This window comes from Labeo rohita, chromosome 10 (assembly GCF_022985175.1).
Source record: "Labeo rohita strain BAU-BD-2019 chromosome 10, IGBB_LRoh.1.0, whole genome shotgun sequence".
Classification (NCBI taxonomy): Eukaryota; Metazoa; Chordata; class Actinopteri; order Cypriniformes; family Cyprinidae; genus Labeo; species Labeo rohita.
Window position 1 is genome coordinate 3,750,137 of NC_066878.1, and position 26,217 is coordinate 3,776,353.

The window sequence follows — 26,217 nt, forward strand, 5'->3', positions numbered from 1 at the left end:
AGAGGTGGAATGTAAGGTTTTTCAAAACTTTTCTAAAATGTATCACGTAACTCCTAACCCGTGCTGTTTATGTCACTCTGCATAAAATCATTTTAATCTGTGTTTTTTGTTTTGTTAGTAGTAAAAATGTAAAAGCACTTACAACATCAAATCATAATTTAACAGTATTACATAAGTTCTTACCTCACTACCCAAATATTTTTTAATAAACCTACAGTACACTACTAAGATTTTTTTGTCTCTTTTGCTCAAGCCTGCATCAAGATTTGTTTGATCAGTACAATTTTGAAATATTTTTAAAATAACTCTTTTCTATTTGAATATATTCTAAAATGTAATTTATTCCTGTGATCAAAGCTACATTTTCAGCATCAATACTCCAGCCTTCAGTGTCACAGATCCTTCAGAAATCATTCTAATTCTAGCAGCTCATTTGCTGCTCATTTAACATTTTTTTATTAAATAAAAAGCTTTTGTAACATTATACACGATACCATTCGAGTCAGATTATTTTTTATAGAAATAAAATTACAGAAATAAAATTTAGAAATGAATACTTTCATTTAGCAAGGATGCTTCAAATTGATCAAAAGTGATATTAAAAACATTTATAATGTTACAAAAGAGCTCTATTTCAGATAAATGCTGCTCTTCTGAATTTTCTATTGATGAAAGAAACCTGAAAAAATTCTGCTCAGCTGTTTTCAACATAATAATAATACTAATAAATGTTTTTGAGCAGCAACTGGAGGAATGATGCTAAAAATTCAGCTTTGAAATCACAGGAATAAATTGCATTTTAAAATATATTCAAATAGAAAACAGTTGTTTTGAATAGTAAAAATATTTCATAATTGTACTGTTTTTGCTGCACTTTGGATCAAATAAATGCAGGCTTTGTGAGCAGAAGAGACTTCAAAAAACAAAAAATGTTACTGTTCAAAAACTTTTGACTGGTAGTCTAACTCAATATTCTAAAAGTCTGTCTTCTTTCTATTTCAGATTTTGCTTTTTAAGTCTTATTTCTCTACATTTTGTCAGAACACAAGTGGAAAAATCCTGATTAAGAAACTGATTTTTGCAGCGTATGAACATGAATGATACATATGTAAGGAATGTTTTTGGCTCTCTGTGTTTTGCAGTAAACTTCCACAGACACAGATTGAATGGGCTCAACTTTTGGAATCTCAGCAGCGTTACCATGAAAACGAGCTGGAGAAATGGAGGGAAATAATAAAGTCATCTGTGCTGTTGTTAGATGAGGTAATCTCAAGTACAAGTTTGAAAAATGGGAAACTTTCAGAACAGCATCATATCAATAAATTACTTTAAAAATGACTTGAAAGTGTTCCATATGGCTATGTTCTAAATCTTTTGAGTGAACTGTTTCTTCACTAAAGGATTTCAAAGATGTGTTTGTGTGTTTACAGATGAGAGAGTCCCTCATGAAGCTACAGAAAGGTATCGGGTTAAGAGACTACGATTCGGACACTGAAGAAAGGAGAAGTCGCTATCACTGACGAACAGAGTCCCGGCTCAGCGAACGTAATGAACATCTCCACGTGTAAGCGTCCAGATGAGCTGGGCCGGGGCTGGAGGGAGGCGGGGCATGGTAAGTGGGCGCCACTGACTGCAGTCCGACTGCAGTGCTGTGAGGCCTTTCTGACAACAGACACTGAAGGAAACCCAGTACTGTAATTTCTCTGTCTTCTCTACGATGAAAGAGCTGAAAACAAAAAGGAACGCGGCAATCGGTCTGTTCACCCAGGGCTAAAACAAACGCACCAAAACAATTCAACTGTCGCTTCAAAACGGACACAGACTCTCTGGTTTAAACACTCGGAAAACTTGAGAGGATGTTGGAACTCGGCAGCATCCCTTTTTTAAACCTTTTGGAGTCTGGGACCAGATAAAGAAAATACAGAGTTACTATCAGCAAGTGTTACGTGGACATGTACACATTTATTTATAAAAACAAAATATGGAATTGAATGATATTATGATACACATGAAAATATATTATTTCTATGTAGAGTTATATTTGTTGCCAGAGTTCATTTGTAACAGGCTTCCATGGAGAATCAAGGCTGGTTCCTTGATAGCTTGCGCCATGGTGCATCAACTATATGCAACTGGTATATCCTCCCTTGTTTGGAGGAATGACTTCCTCCGATTGGTTGATTTGCAATGGCGAAAGAGCCAAGGTCACTCAAGTTCCATCTACGAAGCGTCAATAGCTGCATTCCAGTTTCCATACACCTGTACAAGTACATACTTGTATAAACTACATATCAACCACAGTTTGAGAGTGGGATGCAAATTTCACACCGAACAGGAAAACTCATCTTTTAAAATTTTAAAGACGGAACGATTTGTCGGAAGATTTTATGGTGACACAGAAGCCATGCAGACATGGTTTACAATTAGGCTTTAAAATTCATAAAAGTTGTTCATTTGTGAAAGTTATCATGATGAACAAAACATGCGAGAATCACCAACCATTGCTGGTCACAGAGCTTACTTTCTGCAATAAACCAAAAGCCAATGGAAAAATCCTTTTGGGTTTTTGTCGAGGAAACTAGCAGGTGGCCTGCAAAAATGCTCTATTGTATGGAAGAGTATGGAAATTGGGATGCAGCCCTCAAGTCAACCAAAACTCTCATGCAGTAACGGTTGTGGAATATTAATTGTTAACTACAGCAGGTCCAATCCAGCCAATAGCATCCATTCATTTGTAAACGAGATATTGTTACATGAATGTGTTTCTGTTCTCCCTCAGGGTTCATTCATATCCTGCGGGATGCTGTAAACAACTTCATATTGCCAAGCTTTGATTTTAAAGCCATTCCATGTTTTTTTTTTGTTTTTGTTTTTTCCATGTTGTATACTGTTTTTGTGTTTTGATGCTGAACCAGCTGCTGGACGGGTGAGAGATGCACAATGGTCATGTGATATGAAAAAGTATTGTTTTTATGAGCATAGTGGAGCTGTGTGCTTACAGAGAGACCAGCAGTGGGTGTTTAGACTGAACTGTGAAAAATCCAGGTTATGCTTGAATTTACAAAGAGAAACTGTCTAGAAACTATGGCAATATAATAAAAAAAGTAAACCTCATGAAAATGGTCAAATTGACTCTTAAACTCTTGAGGTGTCGTACGCAAAAACTCTCATACAAACTCCCACACACAAGTACATGATGTGTTTATAGTAGGAGCTGAGATCTATTAATATTGAGCCATGGTGCTCATATGGGCCACTTGGTTTCTTGTCTAGGTTATTTTCTGACCCTGTTCTGCCTTTTCCTCCTCATCAGGAATGTTTTTAATTCTTAAAAGGCCAGCATACAGTATAATTAGAAATGTATTTAATCAAGTTAAACCATGCAGAAATTTCACAATCTAAAGAATGATTTGAATATTTAAATATCGGGTGGTTTATGTGGAGTCCTTCACTTATTATTCCACATAGAGGCCTGGTTTCTAATTAATGTAGATTTTGCCATGGAATCAATTTGTTTAAAGTTCATTAAAGGAACACTCCACTTTTTTTTTTTTTTTTTAAATAGGCTCATTGTCCAACTCTCCTAGAGTTAAACTGTTGAGTTTTACCGTTTTCGAATCCACTCAGCCGATCTCCGGGTCTGGCGGTAGTACTTTTAGCATAGCTTAGCATAGATCTTTGAATCCGATTAGACCGATAGCATCTCACTCAAAAATGATCATATATAATGACGATATTTTTCTTATTTAAAACTTGACTCTTCTGTAGTTACATTGTGTACTAAGACTGACGGAAAATGAAAAGTTGCCATTTTCTAGGCTGATGTGGCTAGGAACTAAACTGTCATTCCGCCGCAATAATGCCGTACCATGGGTGCTGCAGCGCCTGAAAGTGACCGGCACTAAGTTTGTGTAGATGCAGAGTTGAAGCCGGCAGAGTTGACGGCTGTGAAATATTATTGCGCCTCCTGCACCCATGGTACGGCAACAACATTTCTAGATTATTACGCCGAAATGAGAGTATAGTTCCTAGCCATATCGACCTAGAAAATCGCAACTTTTCATTTTTCGTCCGTCTTTGTACACAATGTAGCTACGCAAGAGTCAAGTTTTAAATATAAAAAAATATCGAAACTCTTTGCCCATTTTTGAGTGAGATGCTAACGGTCTAATCGGATTCAATTATCTATGCTAAGCAATGCTAAAAGTGCTACCGCCAGACCCGGAGGTCGGCTGAATGAATTAGAAAATGGTAAAACTCAACTGTTTAACACTAGGGGAGTTGAAAATTAGCCTATTTTCAAAAAAAAAAGTGGAGTGTTCCTTTAATAAGCCCAGTTGTCTCTGGTACTGTTTAAGCCAATGTGTGACCCTGAACTACAAAACCAGTCATAGGGGTCAATTTTTTTTTTAAATTGCGATTTATACATCATCTGAAATATCAGCTGAGTAACTAAGCTTTCCATTGATGAATGGTTTGTTAGGATAGGACATTTATTGGTCGAGATACAGCTGTTTGAAAATCTGCAATCTGATGGTGAAAAAAATCTAAATGTTGAGAAAATCACCTTTAAAGTCCAAATGAAGTTCTTAGCTATGCATATTACTAATCAGAAATTAAGTTCTGATATATTTATGGTAGGAAATTAGAAAATATCTTCATGGAACATGATCTTTACTTAATATCCTAATGATTTTTGGCATTAAAAAAAAAAAAGATCATTTTGATCCATACAATGTATTTTTGGCTACAGCTACAACTATACCCGTGCGACTTACGACTGGTTTTGTGGTCCAGGGTCACATATACAGTATGAACTGATAAAAAGACCAGTTGAGAATATGTGAATCTGTCTCAGATTGACTGGTCTAATGTGTTCACTATGAACCAGCCCATTTTGTCCTGTGAGGTCCTATGCATGACTTTTGGAGCCTCTGCAATTCCATGTTGGCTTTAGTGGCAGACCTCTTATTCTGTTTTATAGCAACAAGGGCAATTAGGAAATGTAAAAATAGCATCTGCAGGCCGTAGTTATCAACTTTCACTGTTTATTCTAAGGGGTCAGTTAGCTGCTAAGAATAGACACACACAAAATGCATTTTTCATGATGGTTATGTTGCTAAAAAATCAATCCAGAACAGGGACTACAGTTCATTCATGTCTGCATTCATCCTCATTGTCATTAAACCAATATGCAGTATTAAATGTGCAATGTGTGTTCAAGTAGAGTGTGTAAGTACCGCTGAAACTCCACATGAACCGTGTGTGAATGTATTTTCGAGCTGAAAGACGATCCTTCATTTGGAAATAACCTGCTGGTTTTGGAAGCACGGGTGATTTAGAAAGCATAATGTCTTTTGATGTCAAGCACTGGGAGGCCACAGCAATGGTGCCACATTGCTCACTGTCAGGCCCTAAAAGTATTATTTTTTAGGTTCTGCTAACAGTATTGTTTTTTTAATTATAGCCTATGTGCAAAGACAGGATGGTTGCTTTTCTATGGCCATGACTGTTATGGTCCAGATGGATAGGAGATTCTAACGTGTGTGTTTTTTTTAAGGTCATGTCAAATTCCAGGAGCAAAACATTGAGATAAAAAAAATACACCAGGTTTATTTTTTTCCTGAAACATTAAAAGAAAGAAAAATGAATATGTATTGTAATTACAGCATTGAGGCTTTTTTTTAATTATTTAAAAATTTCTTTACAAAAAAATGTATATACACAAGTATACTGAAATGTATGTATATGTTGTGTACAGTCGGTGCATATCCTACATGCGCTGGCCGCACTGTGGGATCCCTGAGAAACTTTCAAAAAAAAAAATATAACTATACAAATTGTGTTGTCAAGAAATAGGCGGAATGAATAAAAGTATTTAAAAAGAGATTTTTATTGCAGGGTATTACTTTCTACGTTTTCTGCGTTTTAAATATTTTTATATATTCTCCCAACATACTAAAACGTTTACTCTGTCATTTTATTGCTTTAACTCTGTTAGTGTTTGTCTCCATCTTGTGGCTGATGATAGCACATACTGCATATTTAAAAAAATAAATTTTATTAGCATTAACCTTTGTAAACCGGGCTGCTTCTGACATTTACACCACTGTGTCAGAAGTGTCCCTCTTTACCCACATTAACTCTATATTTAAGATATCATAATTGTGACCCTGGACCACAAAACCAGTCTTAAGTCGCTGGGGTATATTTGTAGCAATAGCCAAAAATACATTGTATGGGTCAAAATTATTGATTTTTGTTTTATGCCAAAAATCATTAGGATATTAAGTAAAGATCATGTTCCATGAAGATATTTTGTAAAATTCCTACTGTAAATATATCAAAACTTAATTTTTGATTAGTAATATGCAATGTTAAGAACTTTATTTGGACAACTTTAAAGGTGATTTTCTCAATATTTTAATTGTTTTGCACCCTCAGATTCCAGATTTTCAAATAGTTGTATCTCGAGCAATTATTGTTCTATCATAACAAACCATTCCATCGATGGAAAGCTTATTTATTCAGCTTTCAGATGATGTATAAATCTCAATTTGGAAAATTTGACCCTTATGACTGGTTTTGTGGTCCAGGGTCACAATTGTCCGAAACTGATACTCCTTTTATACCATAATGTTGTAATGAATAATTACTTGATTCTAATTTATCTACAAAATAGTCTTTCGAAGACACAGAAGGTAAATTGCAGTAACTGCTCATTTAGAGACATGCTCTACTTGGAGATCTCCAGGGCTCTTTCGTCTAAATGCCCCAATTAATCTCAGTTTTTCAGGGAGAATAATTCCTCCCAGGCTCACCAAAATGACCCATATAATTGGTTAACAGAACAAAGAAAGGTTGCTACAGATAAAGAAAGATTTCTATGTGAAACAACACTGAGGTAAGTAAATGTCAAATTGTAGTTTATGACCGGAGATTTAAATGCAAATCAATCAAGTGGATTTCTTTCTTCATATTTCGCCGCTAAATACAGTGTTTTAGCTAAAACCTAGTGACATTTAAACAATCCTTCGTGTCAGAACACAGTACTTTCTTTTCATTTATTTAAAAAAAAAAAAAAAAAAACATGTGGTGGGGAATTTTGTTTATCGTTAAACCCAGGGTTTGAAATTAACCAGGGAAAAAATCCCACAGAAAGTGAAAAAAAATCCCTCAAAAAAATAAATAAATAAAAAACTCTTTTTTTATCTATAAAGGTAATACTAATAGTGACACGACGCCACAAACTAACACGCTATTGGTCAGTCTATGGTGGTCGAGTTGCTCGCCTGCAGTAAGCGTCACGTCGATGAACACCCGCCCATGATTGCCGTTCTCCTCCTCTTCCAGGAAGTGAAAAAAGGCGTCAAATAAGGAGGAACAAGGGGAAACACGTCCTCCTCACATCTGTCCCCTTCCCTCATTAATGCGTTAATCACATTAATGTTTTAGATTGTCGCGTAACGCAGCTGTATGATGTCCACTAGAGTGCGAAACAGAGAGATCTGCGCGGACTGCAGCGCGCCCGGTAAGACAAAACAAACATGAAACAAACGCAAACAGACTGTACTGAAGAGATCCTGTAGGGTTTTATTCAGTCAGATGTTTATAAAATGAAATTATCGGAGATTATTCTCAAGAAAACACTGTAATAATCCTCTCAGATTACATGGATATTGGTGCATGACGGTTCGCGGTTAACGGACAATAACGATATTCCCAATGGAAAATACCGCTAACTGATGATGATCAGGCCCTCGGCTTTTTTTTAAATCTTCAGATCAGTTATAATTTCTCTGCGAAGCAAAACCCATCTTTGTTTTAATAAAAGAAAGGAAAGACCGTACAAAATGTATGAAAACCATAGTTTCCATAAGAACGTCTAACGTTAGTTGCTATTAACAGTTATTGTTGTTAAACAATGTATCGATAAACCAATATATTATCGAATTACTAGCCAGTAGCCAAAAGGGAAGTGAAAATGTTTTTATTCATCATGTAATCACTGTTATTTTTGTTATGTTATTTTTTTCTCAACTAATACCTACACACTACACTACATAGCCTACATTGTGACCCTGGACCACAATATTTGGCTGAGATACAACTATTTGCAAAAAAAAAAAAAAAATCTAAATATGGAGTTAAATTCCAAATGAAGTTCTTAGCAATGCATATTACTAATTAAAAATAGTTTTGATATAATTACGGTAGGAAATTTACAAAACGTCCTCATGAAACATGATTACTTAATATCTATTGATGTTTCGCATGAAACAAAAATTGATCATTTTGACCCAAACAATGTATTGTTGGCTATCGCTACAAATATACCTGTGCTACCTAAAACTGGTTTTGTGGTCCAGGGTCGCATTTGTTTTAGTTTTCTGAAAAACAATATGTGGAACCGTCTGTTTTAGCTTTTATATATACACAAGAATAATTAATCTACACCAATGAAACCGTAATTATACATTTTTACTTATGGTATTGTTGCGATATTGCGATACAGCAGATCTAAGTGATCTACATACATCTTTATTTTGGACTAATTTGACTTTTTAAAATGCTGTTTGTTGCTCACATAAGAATGAATGTGTGTAAAAATGATAAAAATTCAGAAACTGTTGTTTATTATCTTCAGCAATATTAGAGAATGATCTTAAAAAGATCTTGTTCTTCAATGGAAACAAGCACATCTGGCCATTTGTACAAAGCCTTAATGTCACAAATGAATGCTTATACGTGACTCTGGACCACAAAACAGTCATAAGTCACACAGGTTTATTTGTAGCATTAGCCAAAAATACACTGTATGTTCCATTAAGATATTTTGTAAATTTCCTTCAGAAATATATATATGTGTGTATATATATATATATATATATATATATATATATATTTAATTAGTAATATACAAGAACTTCATTTCAACACCTTTCAAGGCGATTTTCTCAATATTTAGATTTTTTTGCACCCTCAGATTCTAGATTTTCAAATAGTTTTATCTTGGTCACACATTGTCCTATTCTGACAAACCATACATCAATGGAAAGCTTATTATTCAGGTTTAGATAACGCGCGAGTCTTAATTTTAAAAAATTGACCCTTATGATTGGTTTTGTGGTCCAGGGTCAAATATATATTTTGCAAAAACAAGTTTTGTAGAGCACATTAGGAGTATAAGGAGGAAAAATGACTTGTAAATAATGTCAGGATCTGCCTTTGGAGGGGAATTTGAAACTCGTTGTGCAACACTTGTTCACTCACAAAGCTTTTCTCTCTCCCTCTCAGATCCTCGTTGGGCCTCGATCAATCGCGGAGTTCTGATCTGCGACGAATGCTGCAGTATTCATAGAGGTCTGGGCCGTCACAGTTCTCAGGTCCGGCACCTGACCCAAACTCCGTGGCCCTCCTCACAGCTCCAGGTGAAGACCCACACTGCATGCTTTGATGGGGAACGGCTTAGCTTTGCATTTCCTGAGGTTCATTAAAAGGAAATGGGGCATTGTATCTCAGTTCCTCAGACTGAAATAGAACAGAGCGGTCTGCACAGCTTCCCGCATCAGCCTCTTCTACTGCTCTGTTTTTATTCTAGCTATGTCTTTTCATACCACGCCGCAAGATGAAGTTGTTACACGTCACGTCCAGCGACTTGAATTATAAGCAAGAGCTGAACAATTGATGCTGCATTAGGCTAAATTCAGACATGTGGTTAATTGCTCAAGCTGCCAAAACATCTGTGTCGACACTTCTCATGTATCTTGCTGATGTTGGAGTTAGAGAAATGCCATTGCAGCAATTTCTGTTCATTTTCTGTCTCAAAGTAAAAGTTGAGGTGATGTTTTTGGTGTTTATGCACAGATGGTAAAGTCCCTGTATAATAATGGAGCAAATTCAATCTGGGAACACAGTCTTCTGGATCCATCCTCCATCATGAGTGGAAAACGCAAAGCCAATCCTCAAGACAGAGTCCAGTGAGTCCCATATCGTGACGTTTAGAGCCAAGTTAGTCCCTCAGCATGAACATGCTCACTTTATTGTTTATCTTCTCTCTCAGCCCCAACAAAACAGATTTCATAAAGGCTAAATATCAAATGCTGGCGTTTGTTCATCGAATGCCATGTCGTGAAGATGATAGTGTTACCGCCAAAGACCTCAGCAAGGTAAGAATGTAGTAATAATGAGATGAAACTGAGAAAAAGATCAGTGTTTGATGTGATCTACAAGTTCTTGAGACCTAAACCATGAATTTATCCTTGTTTTTAGCAACTTCACTCTAGTGTTCGAACCGGGAATTTGGAAACGTGTCTGAGGTTGTTGTCGTTGGGAGCACAGGCTAACTTTTTCCATCCAGTAAGTTATTGCTAAATTTTCTATTCTAGGTCATCTAATATTAAAAACAACACATTAAAACAATAACTGTACAAATACTTAAAATAAACCCTCTCTAAATCTAAGCATAGTTGGGCTAAACCAGTCTCAGATCATAGTTTAAGTACCTGTTTTTTTTTTTGTTTGTTTGTTTTTAAGTAGCTCAACTTTGACCAAATATGAAAATGAACTTTGTTCTGCATGACAGTATATATAGATGCCTGTGTGTTGATCCACTGCTAAGGCTGAATAAGATTTCATTGTTCTGTAGCTAGCAGACCAATGCTGCACAAAGTGACTGGTGCAGGTCTGTGAGTGCGTGTGAGTCTGTGTTTGCGTGTATGTGTCAGAGTTCAAAAATTGTGTGAGGAGGAAGAGGGGTGTGGGGGCAGAGCCGGAAGAGAGTTGAACTATCAATAAATATCAAAGTTAAACTATAAATAATAACAGTAACTTCTGCTATTAATCTTGTAATATTTTATTCAAGCGTTTTCTCATAATTAATACTTCACAAAAAATAACAAAGAAAGAAAATAATAACAACAAATAAAGAAAAATAATAAGAAAGGACAGAAAAAGAAAAATAATAATGACAATAAATAATTAATAAAAACAAATAAAAATTAAAGAAAAACAACAATAATTTTTTTTTTTTTTTTTGGCATACTATTTACGCCTTTTCATGAGACTGGGCTCGAATGAACAGCTGCAGTCACAACTGCGTTCAGGACACTGGAGCGACAGAATCAAAAATGGCCTGTTTTTAAATAAATATGCCCAGTCGAAACTTGTCCAGTTCATGACACAGTTAAACAACTAAAAATGACTTTAAATGCTTTGTTAGCGAGTGCAGAGAGCGCGTTTGGAGCGCGCGTCGAGTTTGTGTGATCTCATCCACGACACTGACGGCAGCTCCATGAATGTATGTGAATCATTTCTCCTTCTCCATTTATGTGGGTGAATTAAATCCATCATGATTATGTAGGCAACTCGATGTTCTGTGCTGTTCTGTTCATTCAGCGCAGCTTTGAATACGAGGATGTGGTTGTGAATCCTGTAAAGGCGTCGGCTATGTATGCGGTTCTGACAGTCGTATAATAATAAAATGCTCTATGAACACAACTCTATGAAGTGACGTTGCCATACTAGCCTTTACCTTGTGCTCTAAAGTCTTGTTTTGTGTTAAACATTGCAGAAAAACAGTCTTAAGTAGGGATAACTGCAGGGTAAAGGTGCAACGCGTCAACGCGTTCCATACCAATCAATGTATTTCCATAGTCAACATAATTGATGACGTTGACGAATCGCTGCAGCTCTAAAGAAGTACCAACCCAGTGTTTACAAGTCGAATGTGCGAAGAAATTCAAAAAATGGTAAAACAATGATGTCAGATGATTTTAAAGTTGGAGGAGAAAATGCGATTGAGTTTTTAGCCCTATCCTACCTTTTTGAATAGAAGTACACAGATGAAGAACTAACTGTGCATGACTTTTCCCAACGTGATTATGTAATGCGTAAAGTTTTGGATGCGCATTGCAGAGCTAGTGCGAGATGAGCATTTGTGGTTAAAAAGAAAATGACCAATCGTTTCGCTAGATAAGATCCTTAGCTAGGATCGTGTAAAGCCCTTTGAAGCTGCACTGAATCTGCAGTTTGGACCTTTAACCTGTTGGCTCCCATTGAAGTCCATTATATGGAGAAAAGTCCTAGAATGTTTTCCTCAAAAACCTTATTTTTTTTTGACTGAAGAAAGAAAAAATTAGTCTGGAAGTGAACTAATCCTTTAATGATGCACTCCATAGCATGTAGGGTTGTCAAAAGGTACCGGGTTCGGTACCGGGCTCACACATAAGCAGAAACGAGAATGTTTGAAAGCCGTGTGTGTCAGCGGATCTCTAATACATCTGCCAATAGACAGATCCACTGATAGACGCGGCTTTCAAACGCACCCGTTGTGCTTATGTGTGAGCGTTTATCATTGTAGCCAATCCCAGTCATGTCTGTTGAGCGTGTGAACACTATGGCCAATCAGCGATGTTTAAAAATCGGCTCAACAGTGCTCATATGTGAGTGGGAAATGGACGTTTTTAAAATTTCAGTACCGAAAGTACTGAACTCTGTACCTTTTGACAACTCTAATAGCATGTATGTACTACTCCGTTGAATGCCACATCATTTGTTTTCTTCAGGAGAAAGGAAATACTCCATTACATGTGGCTGCTAAAGCGGGCCAGCTGCTACAGGCGGAGCTGCTCACTGTGTATGGAGCAGATCCCGGAGCACCAGACAGTTCTGGCAAGACTCCTATTGACTATGCCAGGTGAGAGAGCATTAGATCTGAGGGATCAGTACAATGAGTCAGCGTTTTCAAGTATGTTTAATGTTTTGTTATCTCTTATGTCTCATTATAGGCAGGCAGGACACCAGGAACTTGCAGACAGACTGGTGGAGATCCAGTTTGAACTGACAGACAGACTAGCATTCTATCTGTGTGGAAGAAAGCCAGGTCAGTCATAAGTATCTCTGTAATAACAGTACAGCGTGTACCTCAAAGACTTGAGAACCTAAACTTTTTTTCTTTTTTTTTTCTCAGATCATAAAAACGGTCAACACTTTATAATTCCTCAGATAGCAGACAGGTAGGATAAGCTCCCTTTGTGTGACACTTGTTTTTAATCTGTTTTTGATAATAATACTTAATTGCATAATTTTTCTTTACTGCCTTCCTATGGATAAGAAATGTGTAAGTATAAAAGTATAAAAGTTGCTTGTCTGGCTAGTCTAAATTTTCATCAGATGATAACAGCTCTTATAATTTTATTTTACATACAGCAGTCTTGACTTGTCAGAATTGGCCAAAGCAGCAAAGAAGAAGCTTCAATCAGTAAGTTGTGCAAGAGTTTGTTTTTGTTTCCACACATTTTGGGTTTATTACATTTCTATTCCAGTATTTACTTGACACCATTTCTGTTTGTATAATAACCTCGTTGTGCTGCTCTCAGCTCAGTAATCATCAGTTTGAAGAACTAGCCATGGATGTTTATGATGAAGTTGACAGAAGAGAAACAGATGCAGGTTAGAAGTGTAATATCGTAATCTCTGTCCATTTTCCCTTAAAGTACTTTTCCTGATTTTATCCTAACATTTTGAATGGTGTAATTCTTTCGCGATTATAGTTTGGCTTGCGACCCAGAACCATAGTACCTTGGTCACTGACACCACAGTGGTTCCTTTCCTCCCTGTCAACCCTGAATATTCTTCCACTAGGAATCAGGTATATTGACAAAATGCACACCCACCTTCTAAAACGATTGAGTTGGTTTAATAATGTTTGAGTTTGCTTGTTTGTGGTGTTTGTTGCAGGGACGTCAGAAGCTTGCAAGGTTTAATGCACATGAGTTTGCAACGCTGGTTGTTGATATTTTAACTGACGCTAAGCGTCGTCAGCAAGGAAATGCTCCTGATAATTTCAAAGGTGATGAAAAGGGTCTTGGGCTTTTCTTTTGTCCTGAAGTGTATGATGCATTAAGTTCAATGTCCACCCTTTGTTTCTGCCCAGATAATGTGGAGTTAATTCTGAAGGACATTGGTAACCGTCGTGGCAGTGAAAGTCCAGAGATGGACCAGCCTGATTATGACAGTGTGGCATCCGATGAGGATACTGAGCAAGAACCAACATCTGGAAAAGATGAGCGGACCAAGGTACATTAGGAGTTCCTCTAGGTCAGGGGTGTCCAAACTCGATCTTGGAGGACCGGCTCCAAGCCCAATTAGACACACCTGAACTAGCTAATCAAGCTCTTACTAGGCAAACTAGAAACTTCCAGGCAGGTGTGTTGAGGCAAGTTGGAGCGCAACTCTGCAGGACACCGGCCCTACGGGACCAAGTTTGGGCACCCCTTGACCTAGGTGTATAATAGTGTACCAGTGTTTCCCACAGAATTTTGTGAGACTGTGGTGGTGGACCTCGGTCCCACTAGGGGGGTGTGAAAATTTTTGAGAAAATTTTGTACATTTTAAAGTTAAATTCATCTCTCTGGTGCACTCTGAGAGTTAAAAATTGAGAGCTCCAAAACAGGTCAGTGTACAAACTAAACAAAGAAAGAAATCTGGTGAATTGACTTGTTCTTAAAGTTTACAGGGAACTCAGTCAGTTGTGATATAGTGTCTCAGTCTAAAGTACACTCACACTGGTCAATTTGGAAGCCAAACAAATTAGAATATTATAATAATAATAATTTTATATTATTATTCCTATGACAGGAATAGCCATATATTGTAAAATAATTGCACTGTAAAATAAATTAGTAAGTAAATACTTATTAGTAATTAGTAAGTAAAATAAATGAAATAAAATTTTTATTATTTTACCTTATTCTTCTGTAGGAAAATTACAATACTTTTGTCCTGATTTCTACACTTGCCTAAACCTAAAACTAGTTTTGCCACATCTGCCAATGGCTGGTGATTTGAGAAAATTTATCAGCCCTAAATATTTTTTTTCCTGGCCATTAATCTGTTTTTGCAGTTGTACTACTACAAAAACTAAACGTATTTAATAATGAACCAAAGAACCAACCACTGAATTTTAATCACAATACAAACAAAGATGAAACACATGTAGCATGAACATTTTTTAATTTAAATTTGTCTGTATCATTGCAACATTTGAATCAAAAACAGAATGGTCTGACTTTAAAGCTTTGTGAAACTATGCTAAAACCTGCATAAAACAAAAACAACAGACTGAATTTCACTCTCTGACAGCAGGTGGCGCTTGTGAAATAGAGGGGAAAATGCCATCGAAACAAGGCGCTTGCTCTGCTTGTACAGTATTTTCTGTGCGCGTGTCTGTTAATTTTAGTCCTTGCTTCCAAGAGATAAACCTATGAGCTTTTATTTTGGCGGAAAACTCCAGCTTCAGTGCAAACAGGTTTACAAACGCGTCTCATTACAAATCTAGTGAAATATTGTAAACATCTGCCCATTAAAATGTTGGAAATTATGCTAATGTGACAATGCGTAACTGGTTGCAGTTGCATTCTCAAACGCGCGCTAAACTCACGCAAAAACAATGTTCACCGCATTGACTGTCAATCAAAGAGTCGCTCTGACTCTGACGCGGCAAACATCATATCACGAACTGATCGTCTGACTCTGAATGAAGTGCTTCACAAACAAGCAGCGAAACAGACTTGATGAACGGATAAAACCATATAACGCTTAGTTCGTTTGACGGACACTTTTCCAAAGCGATGGCACGAAACACAACGTTAAAGACGTCTATGTTAAAATGACGAGTATAAATATTTTCGGTTTATTATGAAACTGTGGCGGGACAGATGAGACTGTGGCCGCCACACTCTAGTTAATGAATGGGAAACACTGGTGTACAGTTGAGGTCAAAAGTTTTCAGAATCTGAAATGTTAATTATTTTACCAAAATAAGAGGGATCATACAAAATGTGTTTTTTTTTTTTTTGTTTAGTGATAGTTGTTCATGAGTCCCTTGTTTGTCCTAAATGGTTACACTGCCTGCTGTTCTTCAGAAAAATCCTCCAGGTCCCCCATATTTTTTGGGGTTTTCCAGCAGTTTTGTATATTTGAACCCTTTCCAACAATGACTGTATGATTTTGAGATCCATCTTTTCACACTGAGGACAACTGAGGGACTCATATGCAACTATTACAAAAGGTTCAAACGCTCACTTGATTCTCCAAACCATGCATTAAGAGCCATGGGGTGAAAACTTTTGAACAGTGTGTTGAATATGTACATTTTTCTTATTTTGCCTAAATATCACATTTAGTATTGCCCTTCAGAATCTACAGAAGATACTTATATGTTTCCCAGAAAACAAAATGTTACATTTAGTGAGCATTTGAACCTTCTGTAATAGTTGCATTTGAGTCCCTCAGTTGTCCTCAGTGTGAAAAGATGAAACTTTTGAGCTCAACTGTATAGGAATAAATTTAACTGTGATCTCTCCTCTCAGAGCTCAGAGTCTTCAGACTTGTCGGACAGCCCCATCACCGTACAAGAGTTCATGGAAGTGAAAAGTGCCCTCACTGCCTCAGAAGCAAAGATCCAGCAGCTCCTCAAGGTCAACTGCCATCTTAGTGAGGAGTTAAGACTCATGCAGAGCAAGGTAAGCAGTCAGATCATATTGCCCAGCACTCAACACTCAACACTTCCATCTTTCCTGCAAATGTCTGACTCTACTTGATCCCTTTGTTTCAGTTGAACTCTCTCCAGAATGAGAACAGCACTCTGAAATGGCAGACTCCTAATAGCTTGGCAAGGCCGCAGGACCTCCCACACAGAGCACCTCCACGCGGCTGTAGAGCCATGTCAATGTATGAGACCGGTTCGGGTCTGAGGCAGTACCACCCTAGAGGAGAAACCGTCTGCCCTGACACAACCCTGACTCTTCAGCCACTGCCATCAAATGTAAGTACAAACCAAACCAAATCTGGAATTGGTTGTGGCACTCCTGTTTCATTATTTCTTTGGTTTTAACTCATTTGGTAACCCAGTGAATCATCACTTCAGGTATGCTTTGATAGCCCCTATTCTCATTTTATGCATTCATATTTTTTTAAAAAAATCCCTTTGCCCACTCAAAACATAATCTGAACCCTTTCTAGATTGGGAAGGGTCCCTCGGTGACTGCCTTCTCCTCCCTTCCCACGTTCCCCTCAACTCTGTCCTGGTCCTGGGATGAGATAACCCAAAGGGTGAAGTACCTGCTCAGTGAACAGGCTGTTGAAAGGGCTTCTCTTCTATCTGTCCCCATTCACTTAGTGCATGAACAACAGATCTGTCCAACCAATGGACAACGTGTTTCTCAGCTGGACTACTAACGTTAAACAGTATGCACAGCGAGAGACGCCAGCCAATTAACATTACTCACAACTCTGCTTGATGTGTAAAGCAGTCACTGGCTCTCTGATATCTCAGACCCAAAACATACTCTACGCAAGTGTGTGAATGCAATTGCTTCTCCAACCTAGATTACACTAAAGATACACATTTTATCAGTTCCTTCATACTTTTTTTTTTTTTTTTGAACCTATAACCTTTGTGTTGCAAGTGCTACGGGTGGGCGAAATATTTAATGTTTGCACTTGATTTTAAGCATTGTGGTTTAAAAACAAGTCACTCTAAGTAGCTCTTAGAGTGACAGCAGTCTAATATTCCTGCTGTCTTTCATTCATGTTAATCAAACAACAAAAGAGAGAAAATCTCTCACTGCTCTAGACTAAATCACTTTTGTAACTTTAATAGGTAGAAAAATATAGTTAATTTACACAGGAAAGGATATGCAGTATTTTTTTTACATTTGATTACTTTATACAATGTATGTAGCATTTCTTTTTTATTTGTTCTACTCTGTGTGTGTGTGTGTGTGTGTGTGTGTGTGTGTGTGTGTGTGTGTGTGTGTTTTTTTTGTTTGTTTGTTTGTTTTTTGTTTTTTTTGTCCTATTGTTTATAATTAGTTTCTTATTCTTATTCAGTTGCTTTACTTGTCTTTAGTTTTTATTTATTTATTTTTTAATTTAGGCTATTATTAGTTTTTTTGTGATATTGATAGTGGTGACAAGAATTATGAATATGGTTTGTACAAGGTGCATAAAAGTGCTTGAAATACTTGATTTTTTTTTTTTATTTAATGCCTGGAAAACCCTTGAAAATAGCAATATTCCTGAAGAGGTACTTGAAAAGTGAAAATAAGTGTTTAATGTTTTCAACAAGCGCAAAAATCTTTTCACACTAAATTCACACAATTCAAAAAACATCATACTTTTTTGCTTATTTCAATTAATGTCATAAAACCAGTGAGCTAAGCCATTAGTAGTACTGACAATATTGTGTAAACGTGGCTGAAGATGCGAAAAGAGGAATGGATTGACCCAAACTTGTGACTTTGATCATTAATTTTTTAAAGTGAGTCAATTGCAAAACCAGAAAAAATTAAAAGAGCCATTCATTTTCGAATTGACATGAATTATCAGGAAAGCATGTAGTGATGGGGGAAACTGAGCTTTTCAAAACTCCAACTGAGTTAAACCATTGCATCGCAAAAAGATTCACTGTTTTGAAGCTCTCCAATTGGATTCCGTATTGCTAATCTTTTGTTTCAGATAGGGACTTCAAATTGTGTATCGCAAATCATTTCACTTAGGTCAAAACTTCACATATTGCAAATCATTTAAGTCAGATTGGGACTTTGAAGTCCGGATCTAATATTTCACGATATGCAGAGTTCCGATCAAAGTCAAATGATTTGTGATCCGAGCCCTGATCTGAAATGATTGTTTGCGAATCATTATTCATATCGGGAATACACAGCGTGTATCGTGAATCATTTGATGTAGATAGGAACTTCAAATCGTGAATCATTTCACATAGGCCAGAACTTCATGTATTGCAAATCATTTAATTCAGATTGGGACTTCGAAGTGCATATTGCTAATCATTTGATTTAGATCGTAAGGGGTTTGCAAATCATTTTGCAAATTGAATGATTCAAATCGACTGATTTCAAAGACGATATGCAAAGTTCTGATCTAAGTCAAATAAATTTGTGATCCACATTCCGAGCCCTGTCCTGAAATGATTGTTCGCGAATCATTATTCATTTAGAGACTACGCAGCGTGGATCGTGAATCATTTGATGTAGATTGGGACTTCGGAGTGGGTTCGGGAATCATTTCACGTAGGTTGGAACGTTGCATATCGCAAATCATTTAATTCAGATTGGGACTTCAGAGCGTGTACTGCTAATCATTTGATTTACATTGTAACGGCTTTGTGAGTCTTTTTGCGAACAGAATGATTTAAATCAACTGATTTGCGATATGTGATTTGAAGTCCCAATCTAATGATTCGCAATACACAAAGTTCTGATCTAAGTCAAATGATTTGCGATCTGTGCTCTGAGCCCTGATCTGAAATAATTGTTCGCAAATCATCATTCATATCAGGACAACACCGCAAGGATCATGAATCATTTGATTCATATCGGGACTTCAAAGCGAGTTTGCAAATCATTTCATTTGGAACTTCGCATATTGCAAATCCTTTGATTCAGATTGGGACTTCTGAGTGCATATTGCTAATCATTTGATTTAGATTGTAACATGTGAGTGACTCATTTTGCAAATTGAATGATTCAAATCAACTGATTCATGAAGCGCAATTTGAAATGCTGATCTAATGAGTTCAAATGAGTTCCGATTTAAGTCAAATGGTTTCCGATCCCTGCTCCGAGCCCTGATCTGAAATGATTGTTTGTGAATCATTATTCATATCGAGACTACACAGCGTGGATCATGAATCATTTGATTCAGATCTGGACTTCGGTCTGGGTTCGTGAATCTTTTGATTCAATTTGGGACTTTGAAGCAATATGGCGAATCACTTGTTTCAGATCAGGATTTCTGAGTGTTTTTTCAAATCTTTTTTTTCAGATTTTTTTCACTTTAAACAGTAGAAAACATCAAACCATTAAGGCAGTACAGTTATAAAAACAAAACAAAGGAAAAAAGTAAGTATACACATATACAAATCCCTTAAGAAAATTAATGGTGGTTTTACTATAGTAAAAGTGTAATATACTTTGTAATACTTTAGTAGTGATGCATTGTATTTTTGCTTTTTTTTTTTTTTTTTTTTTTAAATCTATTTATCTTTAGAATTTAGATTTTGAAAGAGAAGACATTAAGCAAGATCTTTGATTGAAGTCCTTGAAAGTCCTGGAATTTCATTTTACAGTATCTGTACGAACCCTGTATGAAATTTCTGTACTATAAATTTTTTTTTTATGTCACAAAGACCACCGTGAAATGAAAATACTCATATCGTGATATACGATTTTGGTTGTATCGCCCACCCCTCCCACGGAGCAATGGTTGGAAGAGAGACTTGAGTAAGTTAAAGTTTGTTAAACTGTTACCATATTTAGAGCTAGCTATTTGAATAATAACACAGGGCAGATAAATAAGGCAAATGTTTGAAGGTAACTTTATCACCCCCTTGAGTCTTGAGGGTTTGTTACTGGATTGGTAATGCGAGAACATGTTTTTACAGCGTGTTGGCCAAGCGTCTGTGTGCGACTGCTTGCGTGGAGTATGTTTCTAGGTTTCTACTTTACAGCTCTGTTATGCTGATGTTTTGATTCTACACCAAAAGCATGACTTTTTTGCTGTGTCTTCAAGCTTTGAGCGAGCACCAGTTGTCAGTAACAGGTAGCATCCCATGTTTGTCCAAAAAGCTGACGATTTTATTCCTGTTACAGGGATCCACATTAGACACCCAGAGCGGCATGCCAGAAAGTGGTTATGATAATGCACTGAACCATGTCGAGATGGACGAATCTGGGTTTGTCTTTACACCTCTTGTTGTTTAAAAAAAAAAAAAAAAAACATTTATTCAAATGTACTTATTTTTGTTGTTGACACTGAACTTTTCTACTTTACTCACAGCTCAATCCACTCCAGGGCGAGCGGATGGCCGGGCGACGGTACAGTGCCACAATCTGAAAACCCGTCTGAGGGTGAGTGCAATTCGTCTCTACCGTGCACAGAGGACGTCATCAGCAAAACAGAGCTGATCACTAAGAACATCCAGGAATTACTCAGAGCTGCGCAAGAGAATAAACATGAGAGGTAAGAAAGTTAGTCTGGCTTTTGTGTGGCGACAGCACGGGTAGGTTTAGCGGTGTAAAATGGGTGAAAGGACCCAGTTTTCAGTCAGAAACTCTAATGGCGTTCAGCCTAGGGGCCACAGTGTCACCTTTGTCTGTTAAGCATGTGATGGGATTGTGTCAACCCATGTAGATTCACAAATGGCTCATGCTTTGTTTCCTTTTTTGCTGAGTTTACAGCATGCAGCATGTTTAGTATTCACATAAGTATCAGGAACATTCATTTGGATCCAGTACTCTGAACACTGAGCCTCTGTTGCATGACTTGTGCTGGTATTGAACCTCCGGTCAGTGCAGATCATTATGCATTCATGTGAGAACGATACCATAGGTTAGCGTTTCACTCACCCAGATCTGCACTTCAGCTCTCCTTTCACAGTCTATAAAAAATGTCACTGTGTTGTTCTAGGTGGTTTTTACCACTAAAAACCACTCATTTTTAAAAATGGCATTTCTTAACCTTGTTTCAAGTTTGTATTTCTAAATATGACGGATGCTTGGATCATTTTGTGATTTTTTTGTTTTCATAGTGTGAATCAAGCTTTTGTGTTAATAATTAGATGCGTATTTGTTTCTACTTCACCATTTTAATCAATCATTGCATTTCTTTGTCAAAGCTTCGTCCCATGTTCAGAAAGAATTCTTGTAGCAGTGACAGAAATGGCTACGTTATTCCCTAAGGTAAGCTTTGAGCCAACAACTTTGCCTTAATGAACAGTATTTCTATTTTCAGTTGAAGTCAAAAGTTTACATACACCTTGTAGAATCTGCAAAATGGTAATTATTTTATTCAAATAAGAGGGATCATACAAAATGCATGTTTTTATTTTTTTGTTTTTTAATTTAGTACTGACCTGAATAAGATATTTTACATAAGATGTTTACATATAGTGGACAAGAGAAAAATAATAGTTTAGTTTATAAAAAAGACCCTGTTCAAAAGTTTGCATACACTTGATTCTTAATACTGTGCTGTTACCTGAATGATCCACAGCTGTGTTTTTATTTATTTATTTATTTATTTATTTATTTGGTCTAGTGATAGTTGTTTATGGGCCCCTTCTTTGTCCCGAACAATTAAACTGTCTGCTGTTCTTCAGAAAAATCCTTAAGGTCCCACACTGTTTTTTTGTTTTTCAGCATTTTTGTGCATCTGAACCCTTTTCAACAATGACTGTATGATTTTGAGATCCATCTTTTCACACTGAGAACAACTGAGGGACTCATATGCAACTATTACAGAAGGTTCAAATATTCACTGATGCCTCAAATATGATTAAGAGCCAGGGAGTGAAAACTTTTGAGCAGAATGAAGATGTGTACATTTCTCTTATTTTGCCTAAATATCATATTTTTTCCATTTGGTACTGCCCTTTAGAAGCTACAGAAGATACTTACATGTTTCCCAGAAGACAAAATAAGTTGTTAGGAAAATTTCCTTCTGGAGCATCAGTGAGCGTTTGAACCCTCTGTAATAATTGCATACGAGTCCCTCAGTGTGAAAAGATGATTTCAAAATCATAGTCATTGATGGGGATCATTTTTATAAATTCAACAATTGTTTTCTCTTGTGGACTATATGTAAACTTTTTTTTTTTTTTTTTTGTTCTTTCATGTGAAATATCTTATTCAGGTCATTACTACATAAAATCTTTTTGAATGATCCCTTATTTTGGTTAAATAATTAACATTTTGCAGATTCTGCAAGGTGTATGTAAACTTTTGACTTTAACTGTATACCCTTGTCTGATATTTTCACTTTTTCAGCAAGCAATAAATGGTTAATATGGTTCTGAAATTGTGTCCCATTACAGAGGCCATCCTCTGAGACCGTTCGCGGGTCCTTGCGCCTCTTGACCTCCAGTGCCAGCCGCCTGCAGGGCGAATGTCAAAAGGCCACACCGCACGACTCCCAGCAGGTTATTCAGTGCGCCTACGACATTGCCAAGGCGGCTAAACAACTAGTTACTGTGACTACCAAAGACAGTAACTGAGTTAGAGTACAAGTGAGCGCCTTTCCTGTTCAGTACATTTCACCATGTATTTTTATTTGCTATTATATTGTCCAGTATTATTGATGATCAACACAGCACATTTTGGTTTGTATTACTGCAAATAATGAATTGTTTTTGAAGTTTATGCATACATACACTAACATATCTTTTGGGGCACTAAGCCTTGATAATCAACGCCCTGTCCTAGCTTTATGGTTAATGTAAACTAATATTTGTTTTGCTTTCTATGGTGCTAATTAACTGATTTGTTATGTCTATTGCTCCTGTTTGTGGTTAAACAGAACAAGGCCTTTTGTTCATCTAATACCTGCACATTTCAAATATACCACATACAAAGTTTAAGTGAGACAAAACCGGAAATCATAAACGGCTGTTATTGCTGAAATTCAGCTGGTGTATTAAGTGTTTCTTTGTCTTGAAAACCAGCGCACTCAAAATGTGACCGTGATGTAGATGTCAGGACACACAATGCCTCATTTCTTGTGCAATAAATAACTTAAGCCTCGCTGCAAAATCCTACCTTACCTGTCCTGATGTTGCCATTGTGTTAAGTATTCAGAGTGTATAGTCTTATTATCGAGTGCTTTAGTATATAAGCTGTTATACCTCACTTGTGTGTTTGTGTGTGTGTGTGTGCGCGCGCATGTGTGCGTGCTTGGGTGTCTGTTATACACCTAAATATATAGTCCCTCACAAATGCAGACACATCGCTCATGATTTTAAAAATAGTGTTTTTTTTCTCCCTCACTCATTTGTACCTCTTCACTATCCAGTCTGTTGTAGTTTCTATGCTTTTTGCAGTTTAATCCTTGGCATATGTGTGGTTTTCATTCATCCAGGTCCTCAGAGAATGTCAGAGTTTATTCACAGACAACTGCGAAATGAAATCCCGTTACTTTTAATTCACTCCACCTGATGTTTTAGGGATGCTCTTGTGTTAATTTGTATGTCCAAATGATGTGTTCATCTGTTGCCTTGTCTGAAATAATACAAATAACACAAACAATTGCCTAACGGCCACCAGCTGCTGTGTTAGTGATTCCGGTATTATGTGGTAATCGCTTTGTATTATTCAGTACATGTATTATATTTATATACAAGTTATATATGTAAGCTGCTAGTTGTCTGTCATGTATGCAACTAATCTGGTGCGAGTTTGTCCTATTTCCTGTTCTAATATCTGCCGGATGTGTACACATGCACTTACCCGCTCAGTTCGGAAGGTCACGTTGGCCTTCATATGGGATATGCATCATGCAGTTGATGCTGCTTCAATGAAAGTCTTGTTACTAAATATAATAAATTTTAACTGTACTCAAGCTAAAACGTGTCATTTTTACAGTTCTGAAATGCTGAAACACATTTTTTGAAACCATCACTCATTTTCTCAAAACCTTAAACACAAATCCAAATGTTCAAACTAAATTCACAGAACCCCTGACTCCTCAGGCAAAATCAAACAATTGCTTCAAAACCATTTCACTTGTACTCAAAATCAAACAAAGCTTTCAAATCTTACACACATTAGTCAATACTGTACGTACCACAGATCATTCATTAGACGCTACATCAAAAAATTGAGAGAATAGTGTCCAGTGCATGTAGCTACAAAAAATAATGTTTTTTTTATGTAGTAATTATTTAGCAATAAACAAGATACATAAACATACACACAATCAAAAAAATCACACCTAAGTTTGGTGAATTTACCAAAAAAATAAATAAACGCACATATGTATATATATGTGTGTGTGTGTGTGTGTGTGTGTGTATACGTGTATATATATATATATACAGTTGCATTTTAAGTGGATCAAAACCTTTCATCACAGTTGTTTTAAGACCAAAACAATACCCGTTCTTGTCTTCTGACTACTTTGATAAACTCTATATATCTATCTATCTATCTATCTATCTATCTATATATATATATATATATATATATAAACAAAAAAACAGGAAGCACTTCTGGACCAGTGTTGTTTACATCTAGCGAAATAGTCTATATATATATATATATATATATATATACACACTACCGTACAAAAGTTTGGGGTCAGTAAGACTTGTAATAGTCTTTAAAGAAGTCTCTTATGCTCATCAAGGCTGCATTTATTTGATTACAAATATAGAAAAAATGTTTTTGCAATATAAAATAATGTTTTTTTTACTTTAACATACTTTAAAATAGAATTTATTCCTGTGATGAAAAGCTGAATTTTTATCAGCTGTTACTCCAGTCTTAAGTGTCACATGATCCTTCAGAAATCATTCTAATATGCGGATTTATTATTAGAATGATCAATGTTGGATAATATCAACAGTTGTGCTGCCAAATATTTTTTGGAACCTGTGATTTTTTTTTTTCAGGATTCTTTCATGAATAACAAGTTTAAAAAGTACAGTGTTAAGTACAGTGTACAGTGTTAATTTCTTAAAAAAAAAAAAGAAAGAAAGAAAGAAACAATAAAAATGTACTGACCCCAAACTTTTGAACGGTAGTGTATATATATATATATATATATATATATACACACACACACACACACACACACACACATTTTTCCCACTCGTATTCGCATTCTTCTGTACCTCTCAGATTGACAGATGCACCTGTGCCTTCTGTGCTCTTTGAACTTGTTTTGAAATTTAAATATTTCAAAACAAGTGTGATGCATTTTGAATTATTGTGTGTAAACAATGACAGCTGTGTTGCAGTTGTGCTTAACTTTTGCTTTCTTGTGTTTAGGGTTTTGCATCACAAGTTCATCACAGAGCAAACTGTGTCTTAGTGAGTGACAATGTGTTTTGCACAAAGAGTGCATGAGATCTGCAAACAATATCTAAACTGCCCAATCCTGTTTAAGGTTTTACAGAAAGAGTGAATTATTTGACAAATTGATTTAGGCTATTGAGAATTTAGTTTAGAGAATGGAGTTTAGTGTTTTAGCAAATGTGAAAAAACTGTAATGCATGTCCATTGTATTTTGCATTAAATAATTATACTTTTTTTTTCTCCACATACTGTAGTTACACATCCAAACTTATGCTGATCTGTCAGAATAAGTGTTAAATGTCAATAACTGTAAGGTTTTAAGTAAAATCATCATTAGGTT

The 26,217-nt window shown here is 36.3% G+C and overlaps 2 protein-coding genes across 16 annotated transcripts in view; both read left to right on the forward strand.

Moving 5' to 3' along the window:
- gramd1ba (GRAM domain containing 1Ba) overlaps positions 1–4,490 on the forward strand; it is a 74,413-nt gene extending 69,923 nt beyond the window's left edge. For all 14 annotated transcript variants that reach the window (XM_051120596.1, XM_051120603.1, XM_051120590.1 and 11 more), the window contains 2 exons: positions 1,143–1,263; positions 1,431–4,490. In XM_051120596.1, the coding sequence (XP_050976553.1) occupies positions 1,143–1,263; positions 1,431–1,520 (211 nt within the window). In that variant the 3' untranslated portion in view covers positions 1,521–4,490. The remainder of the gene's footprint in view (positions 1–1,142; positions 1,264–1,430) is intronic.
- A 2,836-nt stretch (positions 4,491–7,326) lies between these two features.
- Positions 7,327–24,420, forward strand: git2b (G protein-coupled receptor kinase interacting ArfGAP 2b). Of its 2 annotated transcripts, XM_051120611.1 has the most exons (20): positions 7,327–7,531; positions 9,298–9,431; positions 9,868–9,980; positions 10,064–10,169; positions 10,273–10,359; positions 12,567–12,697; positions 12,789–12,883; positions 12,971–13,016; positions 13,210–13,261; positions 13,380–13,452; positions 13,554–13,651; positions 13,741–13,852; positions 13,937–14,079; positions 16,374–16,526; positions 16,619–16,828; positions 17,026–17,115; positions 20,679–20,761; positions 20,866–21,048; positions 21,704–21,767; positions 22,901–24,420. In XM_051120611.1, exons 1-20 carry the CDS (start codon positions 7,477–7,479, stop codon positions 23,078–23,080), a joined length of 2,208 nt encoding a protein of 735 aa, XP_050976568.1. In that variant the 5' UTR covers positions 7,327–7,476; the 3' UTR covers positions 23,081–24,420. The 2 variants fall into 2 exon arrangements, with proteins under 2 accessions (XP_050976568.1, XP_050976569.1); XM_051120612.1 differs by lacking the exon at positions 17,026–17,115 and having other exon boundaries at positions 7,328–7,531.
- Positions 24,421–26,217: the final 1,797 nt, after the last annotated feature.